Raw genomic sequence first — 22,665 nt, forward strand, 5'->3', positions numbered from 1 at the left:
CCATACCCAATCTTATTCAATCATGTCCTGACAGATGCCAGAATTACATCATCAGCCATAGGCTGCTTACACCTTTAACCAGAGAAGTAAGTTGTAGACCAATGGCAATAAGAGACAAGGTGATAGGAGGCTATTGAGGGAATAAAGGCATGGCTAATGGACAAATGGCACTGTCTGGAAAGGCTACTGCAGTGGAAAAACATGGAAGCTAAATGCTGAAGTATAATGCTCTCTTCTGCAGCTGTGGGCCAAATGTAAGGTGCTACACTTAGGGAAGAAAAACCAAATGCACAAATACAGAATAGGGGAAAACTGGCTTGGCAGCAGCATTACTGAGAAGAATCTGGGAGGAGTTGTGAATCACAACCCCAACAGGAGTCAGCAATGAGGTGCTGTTTCAGAAAAAGCAGATGCAATTTTAGGTTGCATTAACAGAGGCATAGCATGCAAGTCATAGGAGGTGATAGAACCGCTCTACTTGGCACTGGTTAGGCCTCAGCTGGAGTACTGTGTCCAGTTTTGGTCACCAATGTATAGAAAGGATGTAGAGAAACTGGAAAGGATCCAGAGGCAAGAGACAAAGATGATCAAGAGGATGGAATGCAAACCATATGAGCAAAGGCTTAAAGAACTGGATATCTTTAGTTTGGAAAAGAGGAGATTAAGGGGGGATATGAGAGAGGACTTCAGATACTTGAAAGGCTGCCATAAAAAAGATAGAAATAAGTTGTTCTCTTTTGCCACAGAGGGCAGGACAAGAGGCAATGGGTTCAAACTACAGCATAGCAGATTTAGATCAAATCTCAGGAAACACTTCCTAATTGTTAAAACAGTAGGAAAATGGAACAGACTGCCTAGGGAGGTTGTAGAAGCTTCTTCACTGGAGGTTATTAAAAAGAGGCTGGATAGCCGTTTATCTTGGATGGTTTAGACACAACAAATCCCGCAGGATTTGGCAGGGGGTTAGACTAGATGACCCTTGCGGTCCCTTCTGACCATACGATTCTATGAAATATTTGGATTGGTGTAAATTGGTGCAGCTCTATTGAAGTCACCAACTGAGCATTTGAACCTGAGTTCCTAAACGCTTCCGATATGCATTTCTGTTGTGGGTTAATATTGTCTTTCCTTTGACAGACACTCAATTTAACATGCTACCAAAATGCTTTGTAAATTCAAACAATTCAAGGAAGCATGTCTATGAGAATCACTGACAGCGTCATTTGGTTTTATTTGTATCATTGGCATTTTGTGTGTGGGATTTTCTTTTTTTTTTTATGAATAAAAACATTCCATCAGGCAGTAGATTGAAAATTTTCCATCGCCCAATGTATAAGCAAGCAGGTAAACAAATAAACAAACAAAGCCCGCAATGTTATAGAGAACAAACAAAACAAAATAAAATAAAACAAGTTAAACATTAGTACTTGGCTTTTTATGTATAATGCATCGACCTCAAAAATCTGAGCCATTCTGTCCATATACACAAGTGATAGTAGTAACAAAGTGCATGAAGCAAATTGCTAAATTTTAACTAAGATATTAAAATAAAAAGTACTTTAAAACAATACTTTTAATACAGTTTCTTGCCATGATTCCATCATGCATCAACACAAATCAAATCCTGAGGCAACCTGTGCCTTTGACAGTCTTTCTGTATTACTATGTAAATAAATGGAAACGATGACCAAAACCTGCAAGAAGGTGACAAGCGTTGAGACAAGTCCATCTATATTCAGAGTTGTATTAAAAAAAACTCAAAGTGCACTGCTGGTACATCTCATTGGGGCCTATTTGGGACTGGTACCCTACAGGAGACAGAACCAAGGTCCAAAGACGTCAGTTTCCATTGACTTCACTGGATTTTGATTCAGGCACCAGGGGAGTAAAAGGTGATGAATGTTCTGCTACTAGCATCACTATGATGATCATGAAAATTGGAAAGTTGTACCCTATTTTTGGGATACGTAAGTAAACATCTTTTGTATATTTAGGAGGTGCACGCTCTTAAATTATCTGATGAAAGAAAGTGTAGAGTACTGGTACTTAGTGTTTTGGTACCAGTACCAGACTGGTCCATTAATTAGCATTCAGGTCTATTTCTAGTTACAGAAAAGGCATATAACAAACAGAGTAAGTATTTGGTTATTAATATTTTATACAGTTCAGCAACCCAACCAATCGGATTTTACATTGCCGACTTTAACAATCTTCAAGCTAGTGTCTTCCAGTTTTAGATAATACCAGTCCTTGAAAAAGTAGCTGTACCCTGTGAAGAGAGAAAAAAAGAAGGATATATATTACGGAAAACACAATTCTTGATAATAGTTTTTGTTTGTTTCTTTATTATTTCACTATAATAATACTAAACCTATAGGAATAGAAGAAATTTTTCTAAGGATATTTAGAAGAAATTGTGTCTTGTTTTTAACAGGGTTTTTAAAATTACATTTGTATTAATAACTTATATATATATATATGAAATTCAGAGTGGCTATCAAGAGAGGCCTTATTTTGAAGGAAGCCGATTTTGTGAGCCTATGTTTTATGCACACAAATATTTGCTGGCACAATTAATGTCATTTTAAAATTTAGCTATGTGGTATGAAGGTGCGAACAGGTAGGCACCTCTGTGACATCTCACAAACATTTGTGCCTGTGAAGTTGTCAGTGCAAAAATGGCAGGCCACTTCTGAAAACCATGGACTAGGTCCTTAGCTGCAGCTGAGATACATTCAAAGATGGAAGAAGCAAAGGTGGCTCCAAGCTACCTGTATATATTCCCCCAGTCCTGGAGCTTACCATGGTCTGATTCAGACCCTGGGAGAATTAGAGCAGTGCTGGAACATACTCTAACTGGCCACCCATGATTCCAAGGAGCCATGTGGGGAAATCTCCTGGGCACAAGGAGTTCCTGGTCACGCCCTTTCCTCTTGGAACACTTCTTATATCAGAGGCCATGCGGCATGATCTTATGCTGACCCTATCCTGGACTAGAAGGAGAATTCACAGGAAGGCAGCTAATCTGGTTTTCAGGCTTCACAACCACCAGAATAGTGCAAAGCCGAGAAAGTGGACCCAGACATCCAGTCCAAGCCTTAAGGATTATGTCGTACACATTTATAGTGCGTGTGTGTGACTGATTCTTTTTTTACATTCCTCCACATATAGAACACGTTTGTAACCTCCTGGAGCATAGTGACAGAAAAAAAACTAAGGCCTTCAAGCTACCATGGACAAGACATGGCTTATAAAACATAAAGCCAAAAAGAAGACCCAGTATACAAATTATATTGACAATGAGGTTAATGTTGGGTAAGTCCCCAACAGTTCATAATTTGGATTCAATTCAAAAGTTCAGGTGTTTAGACAAAATCTAACATTGCACCGACTTTCTCATGAGAAGTCTCTTTCCCCATGAGGTTTTTGGCATTCTGGTTCTGGTCAAGTATTCTGGAAGAAGACCCTTTCCTGAGGTATATTATTACTTCCACTTCCAGTCCACAATGGAAACCAAGTGGAGAAAACTCCTCCAAAGTAGAGATATGTTCCAGTTGACAAAATTTGGCTCTGGGCCCAAGTTTGGATTCTGACTCCCCTCAGGATTCCATATTCCACAATATGGTTCAAACCCATCTCTACTCCAACCAGTTCTCTAATGGGCTGTTTTAAATATGGTTTTGGAATGGGGAGGAACTTGTTATCTAATTTGGTTTGCCCATTTCTAAAAAGGGAAAATGAGAACTAAAAATCAAAGGATTCCTTTGCTACTAAATCCCTATTTCTAAGAGACTTCCTTTCCAAGGGATCAGTGTCAGGGGAGCTTAAATACTTTCAATATCAATGGTAGCAGACTTTTTAAATACATGTACTGCATGAAAGTGGTGCTGATTGAAAGGATGATTGTTTTTTACAGGAACCAGAAACGTTCAGGAAATGTAATAATTCCTAAAGCTTTTGATAATTCCTAAAGAATAAATTGAGAGCAATGGGATATTTAACTGAAAAACTTATTTCAACTGGCAGCATGCCAAGCAGAATGACGGAGTGGCTGCATGTTCATTAACCACTAGAATTGAATGTCTCCAGGAAGTCTAGAAGTAGACAAGGGCAATACACTCTTGAAAGGAAGCTCTATAATGACTTATGACAGACTGCCGCTCACCACTTCCACTATGATCCAGCACCGCATCTAGGTTATCTGGAACTCCATTCCAAGCATCAGCAATTAATTTAGGGAACCCAGGGTCCATTTTCTTCTTTACTTCATTGTACCTGCAGAAGATAAAGCCCCATAATCACATGGCTTTATTTAATTGTAGCGTCTGACACTACCTTTCAGGAAGTCACCAGCAACTGTGGCTGTACAAAACATTCACATGTGAAATTCAGTAACTCTGTTTTCACACTGTTTCAGTTTCACTAAACTGGTCCAATTTTGTGAAAATCCTGTGAATTTTTTCAGCTTTTCTGTTTGAAAAGGCAATCAGTTCTGAACTGAACATGGACCTCGCTTTCACTCACAGATCGCCTTTTCTGAGCAACGACATCGAGTTCCCAAAATTCATATTTTAAACTTCAAAACGTAATTCCAATGAAGGAGCTCTGCAACCAGCAACTTTTCAAAATGGCACAGTTTGATGTATAATGGCCATTCAAAGTGACATTTCTGAGCCATAAAAATTACCCAGAATGAAATTATAAATAGTTTTGCATGAAATTTCACCCCAAATCTTCACTGTTTTCACACAGCCCTACCAGTGATGATAAAAAGGTTACAAGAGCTAAACTTCCTTACATGTGTTACTACCAGTAATACTTTAGCTTGGAAAAACAGAGAATTTAAACCATCCCAATTACTTTCATTCATTATACTTTTGGGGCCAAATCCTCAGCTAGTATAAATCAGTTTAGCTCCACTGAACTCATATCTACTTTCCAACATTCTTTTGAAATGACTGGAGCTTTGCCGATTTCTACCAGTTGAGGATCTCATGCTTTGTTCACTTCGGGCACTTCGCTCTAGACTAGCCTGTGCACAGGGAGAGGAAAGATGTAAGAAGCCGTTCCCCCATTTTCATAGCCCACATACAGTTAATCCACAAGTGACTGTCCCTATGCACATAGGAGCACAGGGACTAATCCCATTCTGTGACCCTTGGGATGAAGGATATCTAGGGTGACCAGATAGCAACTATGAAAAAACGGGACAGGGGGTGGGGGGTAATAGGCACCTATGTAAGAAAAAGTCCTAAAAAACAGGTCTGTCCCTTTAAAAACGGGACATCTGGTCACCCTAAGGATATCCCCAAGGGGTCAGGGAGGCTATAGCCTGGCTTGCCACCTCACATGGACCTAGTAACTGAGACTGATTCCCAGAAGGAGGAGAGAGGAGAGTATGCAGGATTTACCAAGGGACAGTAGCAATGGATGTACCTATGCCCCCAGTACAGGACTGCATCAGTGAGCCTCATTTTAAACTGTGATAGTGGACTGATCTCTTTATGGTCATCCTCACTTCCTACACACAAATTGTCTACAGAAGTGTTTATATTCCTGTTCTATATAGAGCCTGATTCTCCTCTCCCTTACTAGTTTTACACACCTAAACTCCTCTCGATTTTGACTGTTACCCCTGGTTTATACTGATGTAACTTAGATCAAAATTACACCCATATATTCAGAGAGAGATTTAAAATCATGACTATTTTTTCTATTACTAGTTAAGCAAAACCTACTTTAGGGGGCTAAACCATCCTGCGGTAAAGTTTTAAAAGTTTAGCCACCAGCCCAGTAAACCTCCCTGGCTTAACCATCCTGTTCTGAAGACACTGAAAGGAAGGCAGTGGGCTTCCTTCTTATACCTCAGTTTAAAGCTTGTGATAATGACATGAAAAGGACTTTGCCAAGTAGTTATTTTCATTCTGTCTGGCAGAGTACTTGTATAAAATAAAGCAGCTGCATATTTACGGTTATAATGTCTGTGTTAAACACAGTTGCCTTTTACCAAATGTTTTTTGATTGCTTGCTATCTTCTTTATACAGATATAAATCAGTTAAGCTGTTTAGTTGCTTAACAATAAATTATACATTCTACAGTGACTGCAACTGATAAGGAAGGGGCTTTGATCGAAATAGTGTCTGAGATCAGAGTGATAAATTTCTTGGAGACCCAAATGTACAGTTAATCAAAACAGCGAGTGCTCAGGAGCAAACTAGCGGCTTTGCTAACTCACGGTCTGTAATTTGAAGTATTACAAGTAGCTATATTGTAAATACTTGAAAACATGAAACATGATCAGCTGCATAGTTAATATTTTCAAAGTGAGTGATAAGCAATCTTTTGCTTTTTAAGATCAATGCCTGTATTTTCAGATAATGGGGAAAAGAAGAGTGCTATTCTCAAAGGTAATTAATCATACTTGTCTTTCAAATGGCAACCTTTCTGAAAGGATAGTTTATGTACTTATAGGAATTCATAACTACTAGGATATAAAAAAGACACTTCATCTACTCTGTTAACAACATGAAATTATTGTTCATATAAAAAGGATTCACACACCCTAATATACCTTTGATGTGTGATATAGCTTACATTTCACTGAAAGAATACTTGAAACTTTTGGAATATATTACATCTGTCGTAGGAGTTTCCTGATTTTTCCGTCTTTCTATATTATCAATTAATGACTGGCTCTTATTTCTACCTGGAATGTAAAGTGTGTGTTCTCAAAACCAAACCTTGCCCTAATTCCATGTGCGAGAAAGGTCTGTCTGGAGATTAAAGCAGGAGCCAGGATGTCAGGACCTCTGGATTCTGCTCCCAGCTCTACTCCTTTCTTGATGTGATGTGTATTCCTTAGGTAAGTCACCGCAGTTCAGTGAAGCACTCAGACCGGTAACTAATTTTAAGAACCTATTTTTGTGCCCAAACCTGCTGACAGTTATACTCCTGCAACTCCACTAAATCAAATAAAATGGGTCCAGTTTTCTTCAGATACAACATAAGATATTTGATACTATTTTAATCACACTCATAGACCCACGGTTAAAAACGTTTCCTTCTAGCATGGGACTCAGTTAGACTTTCTAGTCAGGGATGGGTGTGAAGGAGCTGTCCTTTCCTTGTAGCACAAAGTTAGCCAAAACTTCCTGCTGTGCAACTCTTTGAGTATTACTTTGATTATTTGGGAAGGAAGAATAATTTTCAGGAAATCTGGTTTCAGTCCCCAGGTTTGCCACAGACTTTCTATGTGACTTTAGTCAAGTCTCTCTGTGCTTCAATTCCCTTTCTGTAAAATGGGGATAATCCTTAATTTCTCCCAGCCTTTGTCTGTCTTGTCTATTTAAAATATAAGCTCTTTGGTGCAGGAACTGTCATTTACTATATGTAACTACTATGCCTAGCATAAAAGGATCCCATCTTTGTTAGAACCTCTAGGTACCATCATAATATGTGATAAATAACAAAAATAATAATATGACATTTGAATTCTGCATTTGGTTACTTATGTTGCATAACATTATTTTAACTCCCTGACAGGCATTTCCAACATGACTCTTAGGGTACATTAATATACACGCTAGTATTTCTGGGTATCTGTGGACATCCTTACAAAAGGTGCTTGCCTCGCTGTGCATAGAAAACATATGAAAAGGATTACAGATGCTGTCAAAATAAATTTCAAACTAAGATTTGACAAACGATTAACAGATATATTTTGGCAGGATGTGCCCAGCTCCCCTCAGCACCAGCTGGATAAGTAAAGCAAATATGTTAGCCCTTTGTTATTTCTGTTGTGACAAGAAGAGCAGTTATCCCAAAGTTTGCTAGCCTTATATCATCCCTTGTTTCCCCATTTTTATGTCCAATGTCCTTCAGGAATAGTGGTTTAAGGGGAGATTTTTCAAAGGCACAGATGGCAGTTAGATGCTTAACTGCCAGTGACTTTTACCTAGCTCCTGTATGTGCCTCTGAAAATCTCAGAGATTTATTCCAGGCCTTGTCACCTGACCACCTTGTTTCTCTGCTGCCAAGGGATATAATCTTTTTAGGCTCTTGTCTGGCAAAACATTTTGCAGCAAACACCTGAGCCTAAATGAGAACAAGGATCCACCGCAACAGCTGTGAGCTTAGTTAAGGGCTCACCACCTTAACTGTAATGTGTCTCACCTCCAAAACTTGTCTCCTGCAAAAATGTATGTCTTCTTGTTTTTGCTCCAGTTAAAAGCTGCATTGACGTGTTGTACCTCGGGAGGTAACCCCAGACTGGTGAGTTTCTTTGGATATCCTCTCTCCAAAGTACTGGCTGAATAAACCCAGTACTCATTTCCTAAGTGGGAAAAACACTTAGTTACATGGTAGTTAACTCTGGAGGTTTTTCGCCTTCCTCTGTAGCATGGGGCACGGGTCACTTGCTGGAGGATTCTCTGCTCCTTGAGGTCTTTAAACTACAATTTGAGGACTTCAATAGCACAGATATAGGTGTGAGGTTTTTTTTTTGTAGGAGTGGTGGGTGAAATTCTGTGGCCTGCGTTGTGCAGGAGGTCAGACTAGATGATCATAATGGTCCCTTCTGACCTAAATATCTATGAAAAAAAAGTGGATTAACCAAAAAAGCTATTTCTGTTTTGTGACACTTTATAAGATCTTTTATCATCCTGCTTATATTACTAGTAAATGGTGTGTTCCAGTAGGCAGAGAACTGGACTGAGGCTCAGGAATTATGGTTCTGTTCCTGGTTCTGGCATTGACCTGATGCTTGGCTTTGGACATATAGCTTCCCCTCTCTGTTTCCCCTCCTGCTTGTCATCTGGCTTGTCTATTTAGATTGTAAGCTTTCGGGGACAGGGAGTGCCTCTGACTATGAGCATGCATAGGCTTTGCTGTCAGTTGGGTTTACTGTAATACAAATAATTAACAATGATAATCTGCTTGGATGATGAAGTCTTAAAGCAGGGTAGTCTGAAGGCCAAATGCAGCCCATATCCCACATGCACCCTCTCCATGTATCTGTGGTTTGTTTAGTTCAGAAATTTCTATTCATCCATCGAGTTAGATACAAGAATATCATATATTAAGTGGTCGTCTATATCTCCATTTTAAAAGGCCCTGATTCTGTGGTCCTTGATTCAGGAAAACTTTCTAATATGACCCAAAATACATACAAATCAAAGGGCCAAATTCTGCAACCTTTACATTGATTGGTACCTTACTCAGTGAATATTCCCATTGACGCCAGTGAGATTACCCGCCGGTGACCATGGAAGCTTTCACCATGAGAGAATATTTCTATTGGCCATAATTATATTACAATAATTATGAATGTCAGAAAGCTTTTCATTGACTTCACTGGGAGTTGGATCCGGAAGTAAGTTATATAACACGAGAAAGGTGTAAGGTGCAACACTGAAGTTCCTAGCAAACTCATAGATTCACAGATTCCAGGGCCACAAGGGATCATTGTGATAATCTAGTCTGACCTCCTGTACAACATAGGCCATAGAACTAACTCAAAATAATTCCTAGAGCCGAGCTTTTAGAACAACATCCAATCTTGATTTTAAAATGGTCAGTGATGGAGAATCCACCATGCCCAGATTAGATTGTTCCAATGGTTACTTATTCTCACCATTGAAAATTTACTCCTGATTTCCAGTCTGAATGTGTCTAGCTTGAACTTGGATCGGGTTTTACCTTTCTTTTCTAGACTAGAGCCCATTATTGAATATTTGTTCCTCTTGTAGGTACTCATAGACTCTGCTCTACTTCAGATTCCCCTGTATAGGCATCTCAGAATTGCATTAGCTATCTTGGCCACAGAGTACAGTAGGAGCTCAAAGTTGAGTTGATTATCCACTACAACCCCCAAATCTTTTTATAGTCACAGCTTCCCAGGATAATCTTCTCCATCCTGTAAGTTACCAGCGTGGCCTTTCAGGAGCAAAATGTGGATGCTCCTGTACAAAGGATTTTAGGATACTTGGGCTACAGGCAGTTTCCTACTGATCTTTTAGTGTTTGCTAGTCTTTCCTGTTTAGAATTCTTCTAAAGCAATTGCATTTCCCTGGAAAATGTAAAATCCAAAAGCAAAACAAAACAAAAAAACCAAACAAGCAAACAAAAAAAACCCCCACATCAAACCAAACAAAATAAATCTCCGAAGTCCCCAACAGCTAACAATAATATTTACTGAAGATGGCATATCAAAGCATTTTGACTGTGCTGAGTTTTTATTTTTTATCATGTAGCTTAATCCAATAGCCAATCAAACGTGGAATAAATTACCAATACTTTCCCCTCCTGTGCAGAAAATGTACAGCAGCATCAACCATGTGTTTTTTCCATGGTTGGAGATGTTTAGTCATGTTGCAATGGATTCTGGAGGTTAGTTTTTGCTGGCTCAGTTTTCCAAACATTGAAAACAACCTCCCAGCTGCACTAGTTTGGCTAGGCTAGCTGGAGCATATATATGACTCCAACCATGTTAAAATGGATAGTATACTGATTTATATCTATTATTATCCTCTCCCATCAAGCTAGCTAGCATGCCCGCATGCATCCTCTCTGCGTCTCTGAGTAATCCGGGTTCTGCATGTTGCTGAGCTTTTCTTTCAAGATGCTAACAGCCTTTCAGCTCCCAGGGGGTTAATGGCAGTGGAGGGTGCTCAGCAACTTGCAGGTTCTGGACCTTTAGTCCTAGGAAAGGAATGGCTGAAATCTAACATTCATAACAGATCTGATATGGCCTCAGAGGTACATGTCCCTGATCCAGCTTAGCATTTAAAAGATTGAATTTGAATGCAGCGCTTATACAAGCTATGTTTACAACTTGAAACCAATACCTGAAAAAAACACTGTCTTCTCTTCCTGAGGGGCCTCATAGACAGCATCGATTTTTTCTGGCACCTCTGGCCAGAATGTAGCAACAAGCAAGGGACCTGTGGGTTTATTTCGGGGGTTTACAGTCCTCCACATGAATCTGAACAGAACAGAAAATGGCACAGGCTTTACAATGAACTGATTCATCAGCACATCTGTTTCTCATCACATCTGGCAAAGACCTATGTGCAACCACACGCACATGCTCTCACATGGTCTAGCAACAGCAGCACAAACTTATAACTACTTGGCTATACGTTCAAAACGGTGCCTGAGAGGTTAAATGAATCCTCCTGCCGCATGCTAATGGAATGGCTGCATAATCTGCCGCACGCCGGAACCCCACTGAAATGGAGTAGATTGATGGCCGAAGGGCTCACGTGGCTTCTTGCGCCAGAGTAAAATGTATTCTGTGCTTCACTTGTACAAATAGAACCATTTACAAGGCAGTGACATGATTACAGTTATCCTGCTGTTGTGTATGGAGCAGATGGACAAGCATTTGACAAATGCAGACATTTGCATTCCATGAATTGCTCTTGCCATTATTATTGTAGTGACGAAAAGTTCAAATCGAAGAACTATCTATCAAGCAGCTGGGAAGGGAGCTTGGCTGTAAGAGAAACCTTAAACATTAAAAATGTTCATTAGAGAAATGCTTATTTTGTGTACAAGCGGTATCCTCAATTTGAGTTATGATTTTAAAACCTGTAATCGTCTTTCAGTGGCAGGGCATTCTGTAGAAGGCACTTGATAGTAACAAAGGCACTACTGTTTTCCTCCCCTGCTGAAGGAACAGCCTTTTCCCCCTCAACAGAACAAAAGCTTACAGCAGTTTGCCAATTTTTTAAGATGAAAAATCAACAAGCTAGCTGAATCCCTCTTGCAACGTACATTAGCTGGTAGCTTGTAAACAAATCATCAGGTCAAATCCAGCGTTCATCAGTCTGAAAAGTAGGAGCTGAAAAAATGGGCCCGTTCTGCTCACCCCTACCTGGAACCCTTTTCTCATGAAACTCTCAGAGTCTGAAATTGTATTTCAGGGTGGCCTAAACATTGGAGGATCAGGCCCTAAGTGGCCTTTATAGATTGCTGTACCACCATCGGCTGAAATCTGACAGTGAACAAATGGAGCTAGCAAGGACACACGTTGAGAGCATTTTAATATGTATTTATAAGTACGACAGGGTTTTGTCTCATTTCTAAAATTAAACAATTATGATAATCGGGTGTAGTAGCCGATATGAGCAAGACAGCAAATGGCTAAATGTGTATTACTTTTCCTCTTTTTCTACAAAAGTTTTGTTTGATATAACCTGAGATACAGTCTTAATAACTGGGATAATGATGTCTTAATGTGTTCTATTTTTCCACAGGTATAAACATCAATTTCATTTTTATTTTTATTTTTAATGAAGTAATCAGAGTAGCTATAGCAGGACAACAACAACAACAACAACAAAAAAAAGCAAATGTACTGATACACTGTATGAAAAGAGTCCTTTTCCTATTGCCTATTATATGTTTCTTTTCTTTCACAGAAAAGCAGATCACATGTGACATAAGGAACTCCATGTAACACATATCTGCCACTACATTTATAGCTTTTAATAAATGATTAGCCTTAGAGAAGGGCCTAAACTGCAGAATTCTGATCCATGTTAGTGACTCTGCTCCCCTTTGCTAAGTTTGGATCAAATTTAGGTTCTAGTCAGAGAAAATGGCCAGGGATCCATATCCACATTAGGATTCTAAACCTCCCAGAGCCCAGAAGGGTTTGAAAGCCCCTTTCTAATGAATGGAGCCCACATTTTTGACACAACAGTTTGCTGTTGGAAAATGCAATTTAGTCAAAATTGATACATTTTGTGGTTACGTGTTGATTCCAGCAAAAAAATTCAATGGCAAAAAAGGAGAAATGAACTTTCTTGTTTCATTTCAATAATGTTGAAACATTTTGTTTAGACTTTTACATGAAATATTAATTTAATAGTGTATATTACACATACATATAATGCATACAATATATTATGTTTTTACATTAGTGAAACAAAATGATTCAGTGGCTCTGAATTTAAATTTTTTGGACTTTTCATTTTGCAGGAAATTTTGAATATTTTTTTTTTGTTCCAATTGAATGAAAAAACATTTCTAAATGCTGGAATTTCTCACTGAACACAAATTCCAATTTCTTCCCAGCTCTACTGATTCATAAGATTGCTTCATACATCCTCACTGGAAGGGCTGGCAGGTCTTTTAATACCAGACCTCTTGCTTATGTAGAGTAGCACATATGCACAGTATTTCCCTTCCCTTATTTCTTGATTCTACATACATTTGTATGGAGAGGAAAAACAAAAACAAAACCCTTTGTTTTGAAGAGCTCATCTAGTCTTTCTCCTTAGTCCTCTCTCAGTCTTCTATCTGTGTGATATAAAAATTGGATTCTTTGGTAAATTTTATTATTAAGGTGGGTGAGTCATAAAAGTCACAGGCCCCATGATTCAGGGTTATTTCTTAATTCCAGAAATGGATCACAAGGTTGTTTTCTGCCTTCTCTCCCTAATGTTGGGAAATCCAGGAGACTGATAGGCAAATGAATTCCAAAGTAAAACAAATAAGTAGTCACACCCTGTCTTTGCTGAATGTTAGATAAAGTATGAATCAGTTTGAACAATTTGTTTTAGTCTTTTATATTGTTCTTGGAACAACTAAATTATACTGACTGCATGTTGAATTTCATATTTCCCTATGATTTTGTATCTTATAAAATGTTGACCTGGCACAGCTGATGCCTCGTATATACACATTCATACTTGCCCGTGAGTTTCAAGTGTAAGAGACCTATGTGAATAATATAGTTGATTAAAGCTAGGCAATTGCTGATTACACTAATGCTATGACTTGCATTACCACTAGCAGCTGCCAAACAAAGGAAGGAGGGGAGAGAGTTGGAGAGGAACTGCAAGAGGCTGTTGCTGGGCTCAGCAGAGGTGCCCTACATTAGGAAACTAAGTATGGCGTATTTATACACCTGCCAGCCTCTTCTCTCTCTTTCCCAGGAGACTGAGTGGAGATTTCTTCAGGAATCTTGGATTTTAAAGGCTGGGAAACTGTTTTTAGTAGGATCTGTCTTCAGAGATGGCCTCTATTTGTGAACTCCATTTGTACCAGAAAATAACTATGGCTGTATTTTTGTGCAATGTTAATATCCAGTGCAGTACTAAGGTGCTTTCCTGAATCAGGATCTGAAAGTCAAAGGGGCTTAGAATCTAAATGCCTAAATCGCTTTTGAAAATGATACTTAGACCGTTAAGTCAGTTAGGTGTTGCAATGCTGAACACATGAATACCTTGACAAATCTGGGCCTAAATCACTACCCATTTACACCAGCAATATTCCACTGGCAAAAATGGAGGCTGGCTTGGGGCCTGGCTGACAATTCAGTGCTAAAAATGATATGTGTGGCATTGGAGTACCAATTTTAATACCACAATTCAGAAATGGTGTGAGCTAGCCACCAGTCAGGCAGGTTTTGCAAACGTCTCAAGTTACTTTTGTGCAATGAAACAAATTTGACTCCACAGATTTTTTTCCCCCTGCATTTAAAGTTTGTTGTTGTTTTGTTTAAAAGTGATCGACTTTATTGAAAGGCCATGTGTTTAGCTAAAAGGAAGCCTGAGCTGAGGGTTGCCCTCAAATATCGAGGCTAGCAGAAGTGTGTGCCATATGTATGGTAAACAGGAAGTGGTTCAGGTCCTGGGGTCCAGCCCTTTGCAGCTCAGGCATGGAATGGTCCAAAGGTGGCTTTCTGCAATGTTTGCCATCCATGGACTGCTTGTGCAACTGCCCACAGCCCACAAGGGACCATTCTGGCAGCTGCACATCACCAGATTGTAGGGAAACCCTGCCCACACCTACTTTTTTGGGGGCTGAAAGGAATAGCACAGGAACTTCTATGTGCCCCAGTGCCAGCAGAGATTCCTTCCCAAGGGAAATCTCCTGAGGCCCCTTATACCAAAAGGAGCTTCAGTGAGAGTTGTCTTCATAGTTTCTTTACTGTGTTCCTCTCTCCTCCATCTGTCACCCCAGTCTCTGTTACTCGACCAGAAACCCAGTAACAGAGCAAAAGTTAAATCTTCCGAACCTTGGCCCTTGATTCTGATCTCACATGCATGTAAAGTGGGAGTAAATCCGTTAAATTATTGGTGTTATACCAGTGGAGTTACATAGTGGTGAATCAGGCCCCAAGAGCTTGCTTCTCCCTTCTGCTCTATCTTTTTCTCCGAAAGGATGATCAAAGAACATGGCTTAGGCACTATTATTTTGCAGAAAATCAAAAGTGTTCCAGCTTCAAATTAAACGTGGAGGAGATTTCTGGGCATACAACACCAGCAGGCACAAATGATTATTGAATGGCCTGAGATCGGAAGCTCCACTGCAGATATTTTGTGAGGATGCCCAGTTGGTTATTTAGTTCTGTTCAGTGCATCCAAGTCTCTTGTGTTTCAGCCGAGCACATAGCTGTTGTGGTTTCCAGTACTGCTGGAAAAATGGCCTTTGTGCCTGTTTATCTGGGACAATAATATAACCATTGACATTCTGATTCATGCCAATTTCATATTTTACAGCACTGCATAAGCAGTTTTAAACAAGGGAGTCTGCTTCTTTTAAACAAGTTAGATTCGTTTTTACATTTTTAGCTATTATTAAAAAGCATAATTTCTAAAATGAATTTACTCAAGCACAAATGAGTGTGAATGTGCATACATATATACTCCCCCACACATATCACGTACATAAACACATAAGCTGAGTTCATAGATTTAAAGCCAGAAAGAGCCATTATGATTATTTAGTCTACTCTCCTGTATAACAGAGTTGTCTGTTTTTGTGGCAATAATAAAACATTGGATTATTGGAACAATGAATGTACTTTTCACTCTTTTATTTTGTGTTACTTTTTGCAACTTGCAGACACTAAATTGGATGGGTCAGTTCCATTGGATAGTTTGGCCAGGTTCAATTTATAGTCCTAAATCTGAGCTGTTGTGTTTGAGTTTCACACTCTCACACACACACACACACACACACAATATGCACATGGCCAGAACCTTAGCTATAGCCAGCGAATGCTTGGTGTAAATAAGCAATGGGGGGTGGGGAGCACAAAGGTGCTGTTTACACTCCCCCCAACTAGAGCTGGTTGGGAATTTTCTGACTAAATGTTTTTTCATGACTGATTCATCAAAACTGAACTATTTTGCAGAAACATATTTGTTTCAATGAACTTCTGGCAAAACATAAGTGGGTTCCAATGGAACCCTGCCTGGTTTCCTGCCACCTTACCTGGCGTGCTGCTGGGAAGTCCAGGCTCCCAAGGCCAGTGGCTCTTGGAGCACCCCTGCCATTCAGACCGTCTCTGAGTTGGGGACCCCAGAGCTTCCAGGCTCCCTGTGGCAGAGCCCAAGGTACTGCAGAGATGGGAGCCTGGAAGCCCTTGGCAGCTCCAGCTCTAGACAAACCTCCCAAACCTGCAGAGGAGAGCCTGGAAGCCCTGAAAATCTGAGGCTCCTAGGACTTCTAGGTTCCTGGCTCTCTGTCATTTAAACAAACAAACAAACAAACAAACAAACAAGATTATTTCTAAATCCCCCCCTCCTCCCGATTTCCCTTCCACTGGAAATTTCACCATTTCCACTTTGTTCTGAAACAGAACATTCGGTTTGTTCAGAATTTTGAATTTTCCCTTGGATGGAAATTCTAGTTTTCGACCAGAATTTTACAGAATTGCTTTGACAGTATAGCACAAACTTTCCTTCTGCTCCAAGTAATCATAGAATCACAGGGTTCAAAGGGACCACAAGGGTCATCTAGTCTAAAGATCCACAGATGCTCCAGCCTTCTTTTGAAAACCTCCAGTGAAGGAGCTTCCACAACCTCCCTAGGCAGTCTGCTCCATTGTCCTCCTGTTCTTCCAGTTAGGACTAGTGTCCTGAGATTTAATCTAAATCTTCTGTGCTGTAGTTTGAACCCGTTGCCTCTTGTCCTGCCCTCTGCGGCAAGAGAGAACAACTTTTCTCCATCTTTTTTATGGCAGCCTCTTATCACTAAGCAATTTCTCTCACTTACCTGTCTTTGAAGAAAAACGTTTCTCCTCTAATTTGGGAGATACCATCAAATACAACGTCTTGTTTGCATAACACTGGGGTGACTGGTCCAAGTGTTGGAGCTGGATCTGGCCCAAAATCAGTGGATCCTCCTACAATGAAGAACAGATTTATACTGTAATGTTTGAGTGTATTGTTGTTCTAGTAATGTGAAGACCCCCAACTGCTATAAATCATTTAAGGGAAGCAATCACTTCAGTTGTCTGGAGGTTATATTTGATAGAAATTAGAAAATGTTTCAGAGGCTGTGTAGTTCAGTGGACAGGGCACTAGATTAGGACTCAGAAGGTCTTGGGGCAGGAGTCTATTCCAAGCACTGCCAGTAACCTGCTGTGTGACCGTTGTCAAGACACGTCACTTCTATGTGACTGTATTTCCCCTCCTATTCATAGTTGATCTTGTCTATTTAGTCTGGAAGATTTTCAGGGCTGACAATTTTTGGTAGCAATTTGCAATTATTAACTTTGAGAATTTTTTTCTCAGTGATGGCGTAGTTTAAAATATAACAAACTAAAGTTTATGCCGTGGTATCTGAGCTGATGTGCAGATAATTCTGAATAAGGAGTACTATACATACCAGCTTTTTGTACTGCAGTTTTTCCAGCCTGCTAATAGTTTGCAAGTCATAAATACCCATTTTGAGCCATTTATAGCCTTTCTCCCCTTATTAAGAATCAAAATGTTCTCTTCAAAACATGCACTTTGCCATCTGTTGGATTTTATTTTGTTTTGTTATTTGGCCGCAGCTGCATTGCCTGGTGTAGCATCTGGCTGCTCCTTAGCAATCAGGTGGTTTTACATCATTAAACAAAATGTGACTCCGGCTGATTTGATGTAGCTCTGAATAATGCTAGGAAATGTGTAATGAATATAATCCCAAAAGCAAAATACAAGTTTGTTTGCAGAAATGAAAAGTTCTTTGAGTTAAAGTATTACTTCAGTTACTTAAAGAGGCAGGAAGGATGGTCTTCTGGTTAAGGCTTAGACCTGTGACTTAAGAGAGTTGGGTTAAATTCTGAGCTCTTCCAGAGCCTTTTTTCTATGAACTTTGAATACCACTTAACCTTAGTGTGCCTCACTTCCCAATCTTTTGGTAGTATGCTGCATCCTTTTCTGCTTTCATCCCTTTGTCTTGTCTATTTAGATTGTAAAATATTCCAAGCAGGGATACTTTTTCTGTTTATGTGCAGCACCTTGCACAATGAGGTCCAATCTTGGTTGGGCTCTCCAGACTTTACACAAATGATTAAATAATTGTAATTAAAGAGCCCAGGAATTGGAAAGAATGAAGATCCAAGTCAGGTTTTTGAATAAAGAACTTATGTCTGGTGGGTATTTGGTATTATTATTAGCATTTCTAAGGTGTCCAGAACTACAGAATCAAGGCACCAGTAATTAAGAAATGATGCAGGTAAAAAAGGGAAAAGCCTGGCTAGAGAAATGATATGATCCTTTCAAACTGATCAGCAGCCTTCTATTCAGAGATATTTGCAACTCTATACAGTAGTTTACCAAGTGTACAGACTGAATGGATTTTAACTGATCAAAGTAATGAAACCACCACCATGAACTATAAGCTAAAATGATCTCTGGAGAAAAATAAATTAATATTAAAGATGAACGCAGAATACAAATATCTGATATCCCCTTCTTCCCCACAGAAACCACAAGAAACATCTTGTATATACAGATATCACCTTCCACACATTATCTACACATGTTGTTTTTCCTGTTGTACGGCCTAAATCGTTGGCTGATTGATAGGACTGTGATAGAGGTAACAGACTGCACATTATACAAGCAAATTCTGGTCCATCATCAATAAATCAATCAGGTGAGGAGGTTTATTATTCACATATCGTTCTGCAACTTATCAGGAAATAACAAGAAACATCTATCATGTGGAGAATAATCACTAAATTGAGCAGAGTGGAGACAAGAAACTCATGAAAAGCAACTTGTCCCTCCGGCACAATTTATTTTCATTTTAACCACCACCAGCAATCACTAGTATCTAAGTCTAGGGAGTGACTCCTTAATGAACAAGGTAGAATTGCTCATCTTCTGAAGCATCCATCTTTGAAAACAATTGTATGAGGATGAAGATGACGTGTGTGTCTCCATCTGTGAAATAGCTTTACCCTCTTTGCATTGCTTTTCGACGAAAAAGGCCCTTGGAGTACAGACTTAAATGTCCTTTACAGGCTAAAAGAGTGACCTCCCTGGTTGGTGTCAGAAGAAGAAAAGTGTATACCCAGCCATTAACCTTTATCACCCCATTGCTTTAAGGAGACTAAATGAAGAGCTGAATATCTGGCATGAAGTTTTCTCTGGCTGATGGTAGGTAGTACACTGTCCTTGGGAAATGTCTACCCCCATGTTAGGCCCAGGTTCTGCCCGGAACTGTTCATGCACATCTCCCATAGAAACAGGGGTGTGGGCAGGAATTTAAATGTTGCCTCTTGCTGGGGGGAGCACATTAAACACATACACATTATACACATTAAACCATATCAACACATGCATCATATGCAAAGAAATAAACAGCTGCGTATTCACTATTTCAATGAACTGTATCTTTAATCCATTTCGAATACGGGCATATGGGGGGAACATGTACAAACCAAGTAGGTGTACGTACATCCATAACCTCACGTTATGGGGATACGTGTATGACTCACTGAGTTTGTGCACTGCATGTTAGGAGGAAATACCATAATAGAAAAAAAGGGGACGGGGGGCAGAGAGCTTCTCCCACCCTGGGGCTGCAGAGTGAGCTCCTCCTGCACTGGGGGTGGGGCATGGTGCGGGACGCAGAACTCCTCAGCAGGGAGAACGAAAGAGCTCCTCTCCCTCAGGGCTGCGGCCCATGGGGAGAGTGGGGAGGGTCCATACCAGGACCCTTGTACTGCCCTCTGCCATTTAGTCAGGACAGACCACCCCATTTAGCAATATGTAGGGCAAGGAGATTATGATCCCCTGACACCTGGTCATGACTCCTGAGTTAAGGACTCCATGTTAGAGAACAAGTAGCCCACAATTCCCAGCATGGCGTTTCACAGCCGAAGAGAGAGAGGGCCTTTGAAAGTTCCACCTAAAGATTTGGGATTAACCTATGCAGCTCTGGGGCTTTCACAGCTCAGAAACTTAAGTGGCCACTTGTTACTGAATTGTACCATTAATGGGAAGTACGAACACTAACAATATCTTGAGTGAGGCAGGTGAGGAAATGGAAATTTGCATCCCTAAATGGTCAGAAGTGCACATTATTTACAATAGCATCTGAAAACAATAGAGCAGCCTGTACTTTTGATAAATGCTGAATACTTTACCATAAAGTTCCTGGATTCCTTTAATATCATCCTGAGATAGTCTGAAGTTCTTGGTAAATGTGTAGATTGGAGCCATTAGAGCTCCTGGGTCCTCGGAGTGCTCTAGTCCCATGGCATGGCCAAATTCATGAGCAGCAACCAAGAAAAGACTGTAACCTGAACAACACAATGAGTCAACACAGGTTGCTTGTATCCAAATAAAGATATACTACATCTATTATGCTAGTCCCATAAAATTGCCACCACTCCTCACTCCACCAAAAGATTCCCATAATAAATATTGCTTGATGTGGAAAACATGCCATGCATGTTGCCAAGTCTTAGGAAATTTCATTCTACAGAAAGATTTCTTTTAAATCCTATTGTACAGTTGACACGTGCATATACTTTCACTGTCTCCCATGTAAAGTGCCCTTGAACATTAACTTAGTACTTCTGAGAAGGAAGGAAGTAGTTTAAGTGAAACGTTTGATTTATTTAGCATGGAAGAATTAATCTGGACCTTGAATTTTGCTTTCAATCATTAAAAACCATCCAGGGGATATACAGATCTACTATTTTTTTAAATTTTATTTTAACAAAATAGCTGTTTTCATTATTTGTCTTGCTTGAGTTGAAGATAAGATGAGGTGGGAGGAGGCCTAGGATTAGTGCAGTAGCCTTTCACCTGTGGATTTCTGAGTTTAAAACCTACCTTAGGTCACTAGTAATTTTGTTTGCCATCTTAGAGTCTAGTACATATTTGTCAACACCACGTTGTCACCTGCATAATCCTTATTAGTACAGAAGGGCATTGATTCAGTACTGTTAAAGTACTACCGATAGGTGAAAAATCATCCATATTGCAAAAGGGCAGCATTTTACCAACAGTTACCAAATCACAGTGTCTGAATATAGCAGTTATTTCCTGTTCTAAGAAAATGGAAAATGCTTCTGTATATCAGATACCCGAATTTAGCAATTGTTGGTAAAAGTTGCAAATACTGCATTTAAAAAGATCTCTAATTTATTTACAAATAACACCAAAGATTATTAAAATGAAAAGAATTTATTTAAAAAAATCTTTTCCCCACATTTTCAAGAGATGTGGGTTTTTGTGGGGCTTTGGGTGGTTTTTTCTACTAGCCTTTAGGGCAGTGGTGGGCAACCTGCGGCCCACGGGCCACAGGTTGCCCACCACTGCTTTAAGGGAACATTTATGATTAAAAAACCTGTTTCCTTTGTTGTCTTTTAAAAATATCATGCGAACATTTGTATGTATTTATTTTGACAAGCTTTTTCCAAAACCTATCTTTGGGTGCCTGATGTACTCGGAGAGTGTTCTTTTATTTTCAAAAGTAAAATATGCATTCCCAAATTTTTAGGGAAAGTCATGCAAGTGTACATGAATTATAAATATGGGCCCAAACTTATCTAGGATGTCATGCCAATTACATCCATTACTCACAGAATTTTGGTCAATGTTCTTCTATCTGTGGTTAGCCTGAGACAGAGGCGGGAGTAATACACATTGTTAAAGGGTTTCAAGTATTTCAAGAAACTGTGTTACCTTGATCTGGACAAAAGCCCCATTTGCGGTCATCATCATAGTTACCACTGGAAGCACACCACATTTTGCCATCACTACGTCCAGCACTTGTGCAGGATTCATACTTATTGCCAAGGAAAATGAAAGGAAATACACAAGGAGCTCCTTCTGAATTTCCACCAACCGTTGACATTGCTGTGGGGAAACAATATTTAAATACAATAAGTAGAGAATCAACCAGCTTTTGTGACATAAAACTTCTCTTAAATCATACCTAAGCCCAGAAAGCAACTGGAAAATCTGAACTGTTGTAACAAACAGGGAAACTGTGACTGAAAATGACAGTTTGAAAAGGAAATTGCCTGCAACAGAGGAAAAGAGAGATAAAGTCTAACTGTTCCTGCTAAAGCCACTGAAGCTAAAGACAAAAACTGCAACTGGCAACCACTTGAAAGAAGCAGTTACTCTACGGCAGCTCAATGGCATGTGCAATTGGAGGGGGAACTGATTAACAAATGACCTGGTATCAGCCTAATTAATAAGATCTTTTCTGATAATGCTTTCACGTGTCTTCCACAAGTAGATGTATTGATAGAAACTTTATCATTTTGTTATATATCAGCAGATTGTGAAGTGTTGAACTGAGGTTTAATTAGCTTCTAAGGACAAAAGAAGATCTTAGAGGAGTCAAAAAGTCAGATCTTGCACGCTGAGATGGTTGAGGTGTATTGATAGAAAGGATCAATTTAAAAG

At 39.6% G+C, this 22,665-nt stretch overlaps 1 protein-coding gene across 1 annotated transcript in view; it reads right to left on the bottom strand.

The window, feature by feature from the left end:
* Positions 1-2,165: 2,165 nt before the first annotated feature.
* The window catches only part of MMP2 (matrix metallopeptidase 2), a 40,735-nt gene continuing 20,235 nt past the window's right edge, over positions 2,166-22,665 (bottom strand). The window contains exons 6-12 of the mRNA XM_077830947.1: positions 21,934-22,107; positions 20,385-20,540; positions 17,015-17,144; positions 10,846-10,982; positions 8,174-8,333; positions 4,166-4,275; positions 2,166-2,269 (exon numbers count right to left, since the gene is read on the bottom strand). Coding sequence (XP_077687073.1) covers positions 2,166-2,269; positions 4,166-4,275; positions 8,174-8,333; positions 10,846-10,982; positions 17,015-17,144; positions 20,385-20,540; positions 21,934-22,107 — 971 coding nt within the window. The remainder of the gene's footprint in view (positions 2,270-4,165; positions 4,276-8,173; positions 8,334-10,845; positions 10,983-17,014; positions 17,145-20,384; positions 20,541-21,933; positions 22,108-22,665) is intronic.

This window comes from Eretmochelys imbricata, chromosome 12, assembly GCF_965152235.1.
Source record: "Eretmochelys imbricata isolate rEreImb1 chromosome 12, rEreImb1.hap1, whole genome shotgun sequence".
Classification (NCBI taxonomy): Eukaryota; Metazoa; Chordata; order Testudines; family Cheloniidae; genus Eretmochelys; species Eretmochelys imbricata.